The 13135-nt window shown below is 39.5% G+C and overlaps 1 protein-coding gene across 6 annotated transcripts in view; it reads right to left on the bottom strand.

The window, feature by feature from the left end:
• The window catches only part of ASRGL1 (asparaginase and isoaspartyl peptidase 1), a 22150-nt gene extending 9015 nt beyond the window's left edge, over window positions 1-13135 (bottom strand). Inside the window, exons 1-4 of one of the 6 annotated variants that reach the window (XM_085217814.1) lie at window positions 12926-13135; window positions 11710-11942; window positions 7527-7669; window positions 3694-3848 (exon numbers count right to left, since the gene is read on the bottom strand). In XM_085217814.1, coding sequence (XP_085073940.1) covers window positions 3694-3848; window positions 7527-7669; window positions 11710-11896 — 485 coding nt within the window. In that variant the 5' untranslated portion in view covers window positions 11897-11942; window positions 12926-13135. Of the gene's footprint in view, window positions 1-3693; window positions 3849-7526; window positions 7670-11709; window positions 11943-12042; window positions 12209-12384; window positions 12409-12430; window positions 12726-12745 lie in introns of those variants that run through there. The other 5 variants (XM_085217816.1, XM_085217815.1, XM_010707755.3 and 2 more) reach the window with 5 other exon arrangements.

Raw genomic sequence — 13135 nt, 5'->3', positions numbered from 1 at the left:
AGCAATGACATGAATAAGGCATGGCTGTGAAACAAGGGATATTCTTCTATGATAAGAGATCTTCCTAGTGAAGAGACGTAACCAAATTTTTCTTCGAGCTGAATGTCTGATTACAACTCCATACAATCCATGTGAAGATTTGTAAGTAATGTATTTACTTTAACTGAAAACCGAGTTGCAAATACATTAAAAAAATTTTTTTTTTTTGAAATCTTGAAATCTATTCTCAATTTTTTCTATCAAAATGGAAAGCAAAGCTGCCTATTTTTTGATGCACGTTTAACTCATTCAAATCTATAAAAAATGCTAAATATGTGAGTTAATTTTAATGTTCAGGTTCTGGCACAAGTTTTCCTTTCGATTCTATAAAGGACTCAATCCCACTTCGCAAATCATGAAGTCATTTTTAGTATTTTACCCCAGTGTAGCCACCTTCCTTCAGAAAAGTAAATGATGACCCCACAATCAGCATCCACACTTTTAAGGAACTCCTAGCATTGGTGATGATTCAATTCCTTGGACTTTAGGAAATTCACAGCTTTGATGACTATTTACATGACACTATCTATTTTTGAAGTTTATCCACAAGCATTTTCTTGTTGCCCAACACAGTCAAATTACATCAAATCTGAGTTATCAGTGGTAATGGCATCATCTCCTAGAGAATTTTCTCAGCCCCTCTTTTTTTTTTTTTTAACCAGTCATCATCATGGCATCATCAGTAGCTATACCAGATATGTTGATAAAGGTTAAATAAAATCCCTTTAATGTTTTTTTTTTTCTTTTTTACTGCTTCATACAAATCAAGAGATTTAGTTGTGTCTTTCAATGGCACCAAAGAAGCCATTTTTGTCAGTGACATTACATCAGTTATCAACATTTCTAATGAAAATGGCAAGTAGAGCCATATCTGTAGCATCAGTACTTTCATTTATTGCCAAAATATGAAATTTGAAATTAACAGCTTTACTCTCCAAATTTCTTTTTGATATACATTCCTGTTCCTTCATTTCACCTGGCTATATAGCCCAGTCACACAAACTGATTTTACATTTTTTTTTATTTATTTATTTTAAATCAGAACACATTATATCTGTTGTGCTTTCCATTCATCGCTTAAAGTCACCATCAGGAAACAGTTTTGATTTTTTTTGTTATGAAATTTGCTATCACTTAACTAGCTTTATAACAGAGTCAGTTTAAGAAAATATTTTGTTGAAGTGACAGACTTTCTTCAGTTCCCCTATTTTGTCTTTGTAAAGCATTCAATGATCAGAGGGTTGGATCATCTCCCTGATGGGGACAGGCTGAGAGAGCTGGAGTTCTACAGCCTAAAGAGGAAAAGGCTTTGGGGGGGATCTTATAGCAGCCTTCCAGTACCTGAAAGGGCCCCACAGGAAAGCTGTGGAAGGACATTTTATAAGGGCATGTAGTGACAGGACGAGGGGAAACAGCCTTAAACTGGAAGAGTGCAGATTTATACTAGATAATAGAAAGAAATTTTTTACTATGTCGGTGGTGAGACACTGGAACAGGGTGCCCAGAGAGGCTGTGGATGCCTCTCCCTGGAAGCATTCAGTGCCAGGCTGGATGTGGCTTTGAGCAACCTGGTCTAGAGGGAGGTGTCCCAGCCTATAGCAGGGGGTTCTAAGATTCCTCGGTATGCAATGAATTTGGCAGCATGTTTCTGCATACAGTGTCTTTTCAAATTGCAGTATTTGAGAACGGAGAGTTTCCTAGCAAATCAAGCACAGTGCCATATTATATGTCAGCACTGCACAGTGCCCTCGCCGTGTCCCAGGGCCAGGTCAGGCTGCATTGTGAGCAGTGCTGGAATTCTCAGGGAATCTTCAGCAACTCTAGAAAGCATATGGTCAGAATCCCTGGATTGAGAGACAGAAGATAAAAAAAAAAAACTCCACACTTTATTGTTAGTAGAAGGGGTACAAGATATCAGACTGCACATGCAACAGAATCATAACTTCTGAATGTAAATGAATGCAAGCTTCTAATCAGCAAAAGAGAAAGCTCTCTCTTCTTCCAAGCTCCTTGCTTGGAAAGCTCTGAACATCTAAGACTTCTAGAACAGCCAATAAACTCTGAGAACCTGAGGACTAAAGGTTAAGTACAAGCCAACCTTCACATTCCCAGTATTAGCTGGTGTTAGGTTGCCTCCAACCAGTACTACTTCACCTCTGCCCGTTTGCTCCAGGCAAGTTTCTGCATAATCACTATGGACATAATGAGGAAAAAGAACATTCCACACACAGCACAGGAACAAACAGGTTGGCATAAAGAGATGTCTTTTCAGCTCTGTGAACTTCTGCCTCTGTTTGTGGGCAGTGCTTGTCAGGAAAAGTACAGTGTGGCCAAGACAAGAAAGTCTCAAACTTATCAGAAGTACACAAATCTTCAAGTATTGGGTACTCCAGAATAAGAGAAAGCCGAAATTAAAGATGCCTAACACTGTTAACTATAAGAAAAAAGAAACAACTGAGTAGTTATAAAGAATGATCAGAGACTCAGATGCCATGCTTCCAGCTCCCTTCTTCAGGAGGCCAGGGGACACTGGCAGCTACACCATTCTCAGAATTCTTGGCAATGAGCTGTAACACCACACAGTCCTTGCATACCACACAGATTAAAAAAACCTGAAACTTCTAGGGGAGACAAGATGAACTACGACGGATATCTCAGTCAAGGAATAGCTTCATTTTGTTTACAAGACTGTATTTATACCTGTATCAAGACTTTGTTTTTCCTTCTAGCAATTTAATGTAAGTAACATATAGCTTATATATATTATGGCCTAATTTCATTGATTTTAGTTAACATGCCCACAAAAGAAGCTTCTTCCTTTTTTCTGATCTACAAATTCTTCAGCTCTGCTTCACTTAGTACTACTACTTCACACAGCAGACTAGCAGCAGTATGTAATACAGTATTTTCCTATGCAGCAACTGTTGCCATATAAATGCAAACTCAAAACAATTTAGTACTTATGCCTATCTCATAGGCATAAAAGATATCTGACACCTCACGATTTTCATTCCTTTCTCAACAACCTTGTCTTCCTCTCTGGTTTGTTATGTGAAGCCTGCTTATTTTTCAGGTGACTTTCATTTTGCTGGCGTGTAACATCATCTGACAGCATCTCTTCTCACACCCACCACTACGTTGAACCTCCTGGTCAATTTTTTCTCCTTCTATCTACAGCAACCAATAGTCACAATCAGCACTCAGCACACTTGATCAAAATATGACACATTAACTACCTAAACCAGTTTAAAAACAAGTCAGATGGTCTGCTTCACCAAGACCAGTTTCACAATTTTATTTTTCACGTGGACTTGGTCATTTTAAACAGTGGACTGGAGAGTTCCTAACTCACAGTTCCTCCTTAGAAAACTTACACACTCACTAAAACTTTAGCAAATTCACTAGAAGCTGGATTTTGAGGGTTGTTTTTTGTTTATTTGTTTTTTGAGGACATATTGGGAAGATTATGGCAAACCACAGTTCACTCAGAACTGAAATATTATCAAGGCTGACAACAGGCCTTCAAGCTTTGGGATTTTTCTTCTTTTAGGTTTTTGGGGGGTCTTTTTGGAAGGAGAGTGGCAGGGGATGTGTGAACTGATTGCACCAAGATTGCACCTGAATTAAAAAAAAAAAAAAAAGACAAAAACCTACTTCTGGAACTCCACAGGGTTGGAATCTGGCTCAAGGTTCTTCTTCCATCTCTCCCGAGACCTCTCAGTTATGAGTTTCTCCCCCGGAATCTCAGGAACACCCATAGCCTGAGCAAAGAGCTGGGCACCATGGTCAGTTAGCAGCATGTGCTTTGTCTGCAGAAGACAGGCAAAAAATTACTGACACTTCCTGTTTTTCCTTACACAAACTGCTCGCTATAGTCACTATTTTTTAGAAGGATGGACACAAAGAAAATTCCAAATTTTCTTTTATTCTTAAACTTCCTGGTTTTCTGTGCCTATATCCAGAAAATTTTTTAATGTGATACACTCAAGTGTTTCTTAACAAAAGCTAAACCATTTTGCTTGTAATACTTCTTTCAACAAACTGCCATTCTCACAGACCCAGAATTTCCTATTTAGGAACTGAATATCATTCTAATAGATTTGATAAAAATTGTTTGCTCTCTTCAAACAACATTTGCACTTGCAGAATCTCTATATTTATTCTTCTGTTTAGCAAAGCACTTAAACCAGATTTTAAGTCAAACAACCTTGGTCAAATCCACACTTCCAAGTCCACATGGCTTGCTTACTTCCTATTTTTGATAAACTTACCCGTTAAGCTTGTTTCATTAATCACTATGCTTTAGCAGGATCTCCAGCATCTAATTTGTTTTTTTTTTTTTTTTTTTTTTTTTTTTTAAACCTGTGTCCAAAACGATGCATCAACTTTTTGGATCACTGCACAGCTGTTCATTGCTCAGCAGAGCCTAGGAAGGTTTTGCAGGAGCAATGGCCGGGCAATACAGGACTCACAACAGAACTGCTAACTTTAGGCAAGCTTGTACGTCCGTGAAACAACACATGGAGACCAGGCTAAGGTCCAAAAGCAAGTTCAGGAGATGCTGAAGGCAGCAGGCCTGCAGAGCCCAGCAAGGCATCCAATGGCTCTGCTTCTCAGCCTGCAGTGAGGATTCCCAAATCTGGTAATTATTTCTGTGACACACTGCATTGACACACTCCATAGCAAAAATATCTCAAAGCTTCAGACTTTAAGATGCTGCAGAACATCAACTTTTTCTGATTTCTAAAGCAATGATAAGCAATCATTACCATGAGGAAGCCAAAACACTGAATAGTATGAAGGATTTGAGCCCAAATTCTTCCCAAACCACAGACTCTTAACTCTGCTTCAGCCTGTTGCATCTCTGCACTAATCCTTCCGAATGCTTACACAAGCAGGAAGTGCCATGTCACATTAAAAACGTTCCTGGCTGGCCATTCACCAGGTGGTGGCCCTAACATCAAATATCTCTCATATTTAAGAAATTACTTCAGTTGATGACAGTACCACTCAAGAGAACAAGAGGAACAATTACAAGGAAGAAATGTGCTCCATATTTGAAAGAGTGGAGAACAGCCTTACACAAGTGCTGCTACCTGACAATGGAAGACCCTACCTATTTGTAACAAAGCTGAAGTGTTCTCAACTTAGAAGGAATTTCTCTGTGCAACACTGCCCCCCCTCTGCCACTGGAACTAAACCACCAAAGCATGATTCAATAATTCCAATTATGTTTATAGAAAATTCCATTCAATTTTTCTTTTGACTTTACCTGCATAAGAAGGTAGCCTCCTCCATCACTTGCTTTCTTCAAGAATGCAATTCCATTGCTTTCTAATATTTTTTGTTTGTTTTAGAAAATAAGGTTTTATTACATAAAAAATAATTTCTTAAAAATTTCTTAAAGGAGCATCCCATGTGCAGACTTTGATAACATACCACCTTCATGAGTTGCACACAAGCAAGAAATATTTGCACACAGAGGAATAAGCTCCTATGATAGCTTTTTGCAGTCATTGCTGAAAATAAAGTGTCCTAGGGAGAATTTAATATATTTTGTCCATCAAAAGAGCTTGTAGAGCACTGCCAAGCAATCAAAAGAACAGATTTTCCTGTCTCATTCTCCTTCTAGTTTCATGAATGTATTTGTTAACTTTCTTAGATGCCTCATTTTTCTGGGACACACTTAGAACAGAGTAATCCAAAAAGAAAAAAAAAATAAATAAATATTTAGAGTTCTCAATAACAAACAACAAATGTTGGAAAATTTCTGTTTAGTTCATCTTAACGGAAGCAAGAAGAAAATCCCCAATTTCAGTTGCTGGCCTGGAATTCAGATCAGCTCTTTATTTAAGAAGACCAGCAAAAAGCACAGCAGAAGTTTCCACCTTTTGCCTTGAGAAGTCTATGTCGTAGGTTAAATTTTCCTCTAATTTCAAGAGCTGGATGAGGATGATAGAAGAGAAAGTATACACCAACAGTTTATGGGTACCAGTGAATCAGCGCTGTAACGTTCATGTGACATCCATCTCATGAAGTGCTGGAGCTGAGGGGGATTACACGCCCCATTAAGAAAAACAAGTCATTTCAATGCATCATTCCACTGCTGTTCACTACAAACAGGAATAATTTTATGGGAATTTAACTGCTTTCTCAAGTATCCGTTTGATTAATTAGTTAATGTACTAAGCCTTCCATCTCTAGAGACTGATGTGCTCAGTATTACAGTAAGACTCGAACAGAAATTATTCTGGTGCTTTCCTTCTTCTGTACCATGAATTTGAGCAAATTGGAGCCCACTAAGAGCACGATAACGTACAAGATAAACGTGCACAACAGCAGCCTAAGGAGCTACTCTGACCACCAGATGGAGCCCATATTGTTCCAGAATAGGAATGGAAATACAATAAAATTACAAGCAGGTGGGGAACTCTGCCATTTCTTACTTGTTTTTTCTTTGGAGAACTTCATGTTCTCCTTGGGGCAGTAGTGTCTCTCGACATCATTGGGCAGTAAGCATCCTAAAATCCTTAGGACCAAGGAAACACCAGACTTATCACCCAGCCGTCACAGAGTTCAAAATATTTTTAATTATTTACAGTAAAATAAAACAAATAAAATACACTCTGAAAAGCATTGTGAAATAGCCTGGGTTAGTGTCCCCAAACTCCTTCCTAAGATGAACAGAAGAGTAACATTAGCTGGTTTGTATTCCACTTTGTAACATCTGCCAGAAAAACAGCAGAAGCTCACCTCAAGATATATCAAGCAATTTAGGTTAACATCTACATTTGAATGTTGTCATCCACACAGAATTTATTGCAGCTGGGCAAACAGAAATACACTGCACCACAAAATGGAAGTACTTCTCATTTTGTGGTATTAGCACCAAACCATTATACATGGCCTTATACAGTTGAATTTGTTATTTACTACTAAATTTAGCTCCAACATTTTTGAAGAGCTGAAGCACCACGCAATGACAAGAGACCTTACAGCAGATGAGAGACAGAGGGCAGATTTTTGGTTTTGTTTTTTTGTTGGAGATGGCTGGGATGCATTAGAAAGTTTTGTTGTCCAAAAAAATATTGTTGTAACTTTATCCTAAATGAGGTTTTGTCATAGAGGAGATACCGTCAGTGGTTTTTAACTGTCATTATAAGAAGCGATCTACAGAAAACGTGTACAACTTTTCCACCTCAAGTTACTAAAAGACATTCTACCCCTAGCCTTCCAACTACATAACGGAACTCATTTCCTCAGAGTGCTATCTTTTAATAATAGCACTCAAAAAAACCCAAATAACCCAAAAATGTTAAAATAAAAGTTCCCCATGGTCGCAATCATAGATTGTAAGCACTACCTTCTATTTCTCATCCTTTCATAGTTTAGGGGAGGATTCACAAACAACATCAATGAGGTGTTTCAACACACCAGATGAAGTACTAAGGAAAAAATGTTTCATATTCAAGTACGATTCAGCATACCTTTTCCATGACAAGTCGAGCTAGTTTTATTGGGTTTGCTATACATTTAACTGCAGATACTGCTCCAGAGGCCAGATTTTTTCCATCCATGATAATTGCATCCATTTCTACTTCACCTTCTTCATTAAGAACAGAACCACAGCCTAAAGACCAAAGAACAACAACAACAAAAATTAAAATTAAAAAGAGGAGTAAGGGAAAAAGAATTAAGTCATTAAGAGCTAACCAGCAGCTGATTCAATTTGTGGATCTCATCAAGCAAACTTTCTCTTTTCCAAATATGTGTCTGACTTACTGGAAGTACCTACCTCCTGCATACAAACAAAACAGCAGAAACGTTGCTGAGTATAACTGCAAAATCCAACCATAGACAGAAATCTGACAGGGTGCAATGGCTACTTAAAAAAAAAATTGAGTATTTTTATATATTATGAAAACTTTTTATATTATGAAAAATATATGATGAAAAACACACTTGAAACTCATACAATCATGGATTTGGTCATAAGATGGTATACAGAATGCCATCCAAAATTAAATACCTGCTATGAAAGCTAAAATGGCAATCATAAACAAGATTCTTTATCCCCCAGATCACACCACATGCACATAAAAATATCTATTTTACTTTTACAGTTCTTCCAACTGTAGGACACCCAACAATATCGTGTAGTGTTCGGTCCTATCAAAAAAATAATGCCACAGAGCATTCCAAGAAACTGTCAAAATTGACACAGCACAACAGAAGTGCTCATTCACAACTGCACCAAAACCTTGAAATAACACAGTCTTCAAATAACAGTTTATCAAGTAACAGTAGATGGAGGAATTTAGAATGAAGATAGAAATGAAATGCTGGGTAGTTATTCTCTCCAGCAATCATCAACGTGAACATCAACCTAATTGAAAATTAATGATACAAGATGAGACAATGCAAATAGGTGTTGTTGTGATTTGTTGTTTTTTGTTGTGTGGGTTTTTTTGGTTTTTGTTTGTTTGTTTTAAATAACGTAAGTAACTCTTTCCAGGGGAACACTAAGTTTTAAGTCAACACATGTACAAACTAACTAGGTTGGATAAGACTGAATTTAGAAAGAAATTTAGAAATTCGTAGTAGAACTACAGAGTAGCTCAGATAGAAATACTCAAACATTGTACAGAACTAAAACAGGTTTTGTTGTTTGCTTTTCCTGTTAAACCAACATTAAGGCAGGTCAGAAACTACTGTTGGTAACTGCTGACATAAGGCAACTATACCTATGCACTTCTGGCCTGAATATATGTGTACAACGTTAAACCCTCAGTTACAGGAGGCAACAAAATTCTGTATCTTCATCCTGTATTTCAAAACTCCACCTAACAGACATACATGCCTACACTCCACCACAAACAGTTACTTTTTGCTCCCCTCCAACCATATAAGCTATTTCTGAGCTCAGTACCACATCATTCAGAATAGGTTATTTCTATGCTACACTCATCTGTGGAGAGCTTACACATTCCTCCTTTCAGACATCTGTGCTAAAATCACTCTTCCAGAATTTCCCTTATTTTGATGTAAGGAATAGGTTCTTCCTTATTTCTTAGATAAGCCTTGCCATGTTCTTCTAGCTTCCTTTGTCAAGGTAGGCTCTTCTCACACCCATGTTCACAAAACTCCCTCTAGAACAAGGTGTACCTTTCTCAAACAGCAGCAATCAGAAGAACGACAGCCCCAAGGGATGCTCTACCAGCCTCCTGCATCACTCCATTAGAAGTCTCCTATGTCTGTTGGAGATCTCTAAGGATTTCCTAACTGTTCATCTGCAGAAAACTGCAGGACACAATTTGATTATTAAGCTCATTCCTCTCCATATTTTTTGTTACTGTTTAGCAATGTCTGTGTTTTCTAGGAAAATGTTACAACAAAACAGACATTTATTTTACAGAGATAAATACCACGAGTTTTAAAAAGCCACTCCAATCAGGGCCCTCTTCACATAACTGTCAGCTCATTCTGAGAGCAGCTGTATCTAATGAGCACTAACACAGCTGGATGTACATATAAGTGGTTAAGGACTTAGATCAGCATAGTCAGACTTGAACAAGAGCTCAGGGCTCAAGCCCAGTTCAAGCAAATTTTGCTAAAAATTCTTCATTTAATCTACTATAAACAACATATAAATATTATTAGGACAAGTTGAAGTAAACATCTTTAGACAAAACATTAGTTTAATACATATTTCAATAAGTGTACGTTGTCAGACCATGAGAAAGTCTGCCACAAACATTTTCTGCATGTCCGTTAAGAAATGTAAAGTTACAACTGTCTAGCAGGCCGCTGGCTATGGTAGGGTCTAAGATCCTGTCCTCAAATGGTGCAATCACTCTGAACTTTGAGCAGTGCGTGCTCCTTTAAGTGGGTGTATGCTGAGAGAGAGGCTGCAATTCTTACTCTGGGAAAAGAGCAGTAACTTTTAACTACAGCCCAAACTTCCTTTCTACAACTCTGGAAACAAGAAATACATGTAAAGCACAAGTCTGTGGAAACATCTCCATATGAAAAGCTACTTGGATATTCTGAGATAAGAGAAACATATTCTGTCCCATATCAGTTCACTTCATGTTATCCACTTCCCAAGCTCAGAATAGCAGTATTAGTGATAAGATTGCAAACAAAGGGTTAAAAAAGCTTGCATTAATACTGCCATTGTGATCCTACTTACTAAAATATGTGCCGAAATGACACAGACTGCTGCTTATCATTTAAATAAATAAGCCTAAATAGACTGCTATAAAGCAAGCTTTCGCCAGAGAATCCCACTCAATTAAAATATATTTCCCATTTACATAATTTTGATTTACAGAACCATCAAAATTAGCATATAAGAAACCAAGAAAGTATGGAATTGTTTACATGGAATGATTAAGAGATGTAAACAATCTTTTGGCTTAAATTTATACTGAAGTTGCTTCCATATTGACATTGGTCAACTAATGTTGGCTAGAAAATGATGCTCCTCGAGAATCAGGATTTTTTTCCTGCAATATAGGAAGCTGATGGCTTTGAAATAGCAAATGTAAACTGTTTGGTCAGAGATTTGTTTAGAGATAGAACCCAGAATTACAGAAAGCAGCAAAGGTCAAACAGTTACAGATTTACTGACCTGAGCGAAACACAGTCCTAAAGGTTGACTGATTTAGACAGCAAGTGAAGAAAAAGTTAATGAGGGAACACCAGCTTCATATTAATTATGCAACTGTCTCATGGTACACATCTCTTGTTTAAACCTCTAAAAAGCAGGAAGTTCAATCCAAGTCAGCAATGAATCACTTAAAACTTTCATATGGAAAAAAAAAACTTTCCATCTTTCTCAATTGCAAGGAGAGAAAGAAAAAGTGAATCTCTACACAATAAGCATCCACACAAGAAACAAGTATGCTATCCGAGACACTGAACTCTAACAGTCTTCTTTTCCATGTTCATTCCTGACATACCTTGCTGGAATATACTTGCTGGAAACAGTGAAAAATTTTCACTGAAATGCATCCAAATAGCAAATTTGAAGTTATACGAATAGGAGGAAAAATACTGGATTATTAACTATCATTAACATTAATTGACATTAATTGCTAGGAATTTCAGTTGTAAGCCTTTGCTGTATAAATTCATGACTCATATCATTAGTTGCATTATTTTTATAATATTATTTAAGAAGGCACTAATTGCAAGCATTAACTAAAGCATATACAATATCCCAAAATTTTCCTTTAGCAAGAGGTAAAGGTAAAGAATTAAGGCTTAAATATTGCCACAAGCTCTGTACAAGTGACCTAAATATGAATATTAACTGAACGTACACTCCATTAAGGAGTCCATGTCTTAAAACTTAAAGACTCAGCATGGGGACAGGGAAGATTTACGTAACAGTAAGACTGGAGAACAAGAATGAATCAGTAGGTACAGAATGCTGAGAAATAACAAAGACTAACCCGACTGCCTAAGTGTGCTCACAAGAAACGATGGTACATACCATGCTTTTTTATTACACCAATAAACAAATGATTCACATTTTGTGACACTCTTACTTCACTACAATATGCATAATTCAAGGCGAATGCAAGCCAGTATTTTCACAGTAATCAGAATCAAGCACTGAACATACATAATGATTATAGAGACATTTAATTCTTTAAAAATTACCTGCGTTAAAATGAGGGTCATCTTCCATTGACCGTACTGCCTCCTCAACTGCATCTAAGGCGCTGCCTCCTTGTTTCAGGACACCATAACCCTGCAGCGCTGCTCTGACAACACCAGCACGGCATCCCTCTTCTCGTTCTTTGAAGATCCGGCCAGCTCCACCGTGTACCACAATGACAGGCCTCATCTTGCCAAATTCCTCCAGCTGTGCCAACAGGTTGTTCTTAATTAGCCTGTTTTGGAAAGAACTGTGTTTAGTATTTGTTCCCTTCCACATGGAGACAGCCCTGAAGATAAATGAGCAGATAGGCTGTTTGACTCCCATGAGTTCACCTTTCAAGAAGCCGAACACTCCCTCTAAGGAGCTCCAACAGCAAGTTCCCCCTGTGCCAGGCACTGAGGAACCCGAACAGCCTGCGGCCAGCTGACAGCAGAGCATGGGGTGTGCTGACCTCTGCAGGGCCCGCTCAGCAGAACTATGCTATCTCACCACAGAGCCTGCCTGCCGATGGTTTTACCTTATAGATTATACAGAAACAAGCACTCGAGTTTCACTCCTGCAAACTGCTCATTAGATGAGTAACCTCACTCTCTGAGTACACTCACAGAAGCACAGATAAAGCCCAACCCCGAGTTAGCAGCTTAACCACGCTGCATGGATTTCAAACCTCCGACCTCTTAAAATCGTTGTACTTTGTTCGGAAAAACAAGGCATCAAAACCTGGCAGTTAACCGCCTTTACTGTTCACTGCCTCCTGTGAGCAAACCAGCGCTGCTGCACAGCTGTGGATGTGGAGGAACCTCGTCTCCCACTGACACCAGAAGATGAAGCCCAGTGAGGGCAGGAGGAACTGCAACAACGCTGCAGGCCCAGCCCGCGCTGCCCGGGGCAGAAACGTCTCGATTTTCACCGGGCTGCCGTAAGCGAGGCCGTTCTCCAGGAGGCCGCCTGAGCTTTTATTTCAACGGACAGCTGAGCTTTTCTTTCCCCTACGGTCACGTTCTCGCTGCCCTGGAAGGAGGAGCCCAGCACAACCTGTCCGCAGCGCCAGAACCGAGCCTTCAGGGTCCGCCCTCCGCGTTCCGAGTCGCTGCCGGCGTTCAGCCAGCCTCACCCGCCCTGCGGAGAGCGGAGCCAGACCCCGCTGCGGCCTCCCGACCCCACGGCAGCCGAGCGCGGCGCGGAACGGGACCGCACGGCCGGCGGTTCCCTCACCAGACATGGCGCTCCGGGGGATGCCCGCAGCTAAGATGGCCGCCGCCCCGCCCGGCCCTGCCTCGGAGGGGCGGCACCGCGGCCGGTAGAGGAGGGTGTGCTGATAGAGCGCGGCTGCGGTTGCGCTGGGGAAAGCGGTGTGGCTCTCAGCTCGGTCAGCTGGCGTGCCTGTAGCCCCTTGTATTACTCATGGTGGAAATAAGCCGTCCC

This window comes from Meleagris gallopavo, chromosome 2 (assembly GCF_905368555.1).
Source record: "Meleagris gallopavo chromosome 2, MGAL_WU_HG_1.1, whole genome shotgun sequence".
Taxonomy (NCBI): domain Eukaryota; kingdom Metazoa; phylum Chordata; class Aves; order Galliformes; family Phasianidae; genus Meleagris; species Meleagris gallopavo.
Note: the sequence above shows the minus strand (reverse complement) of the source record. Positions and strands in the feature narration are given on the sequence as shown.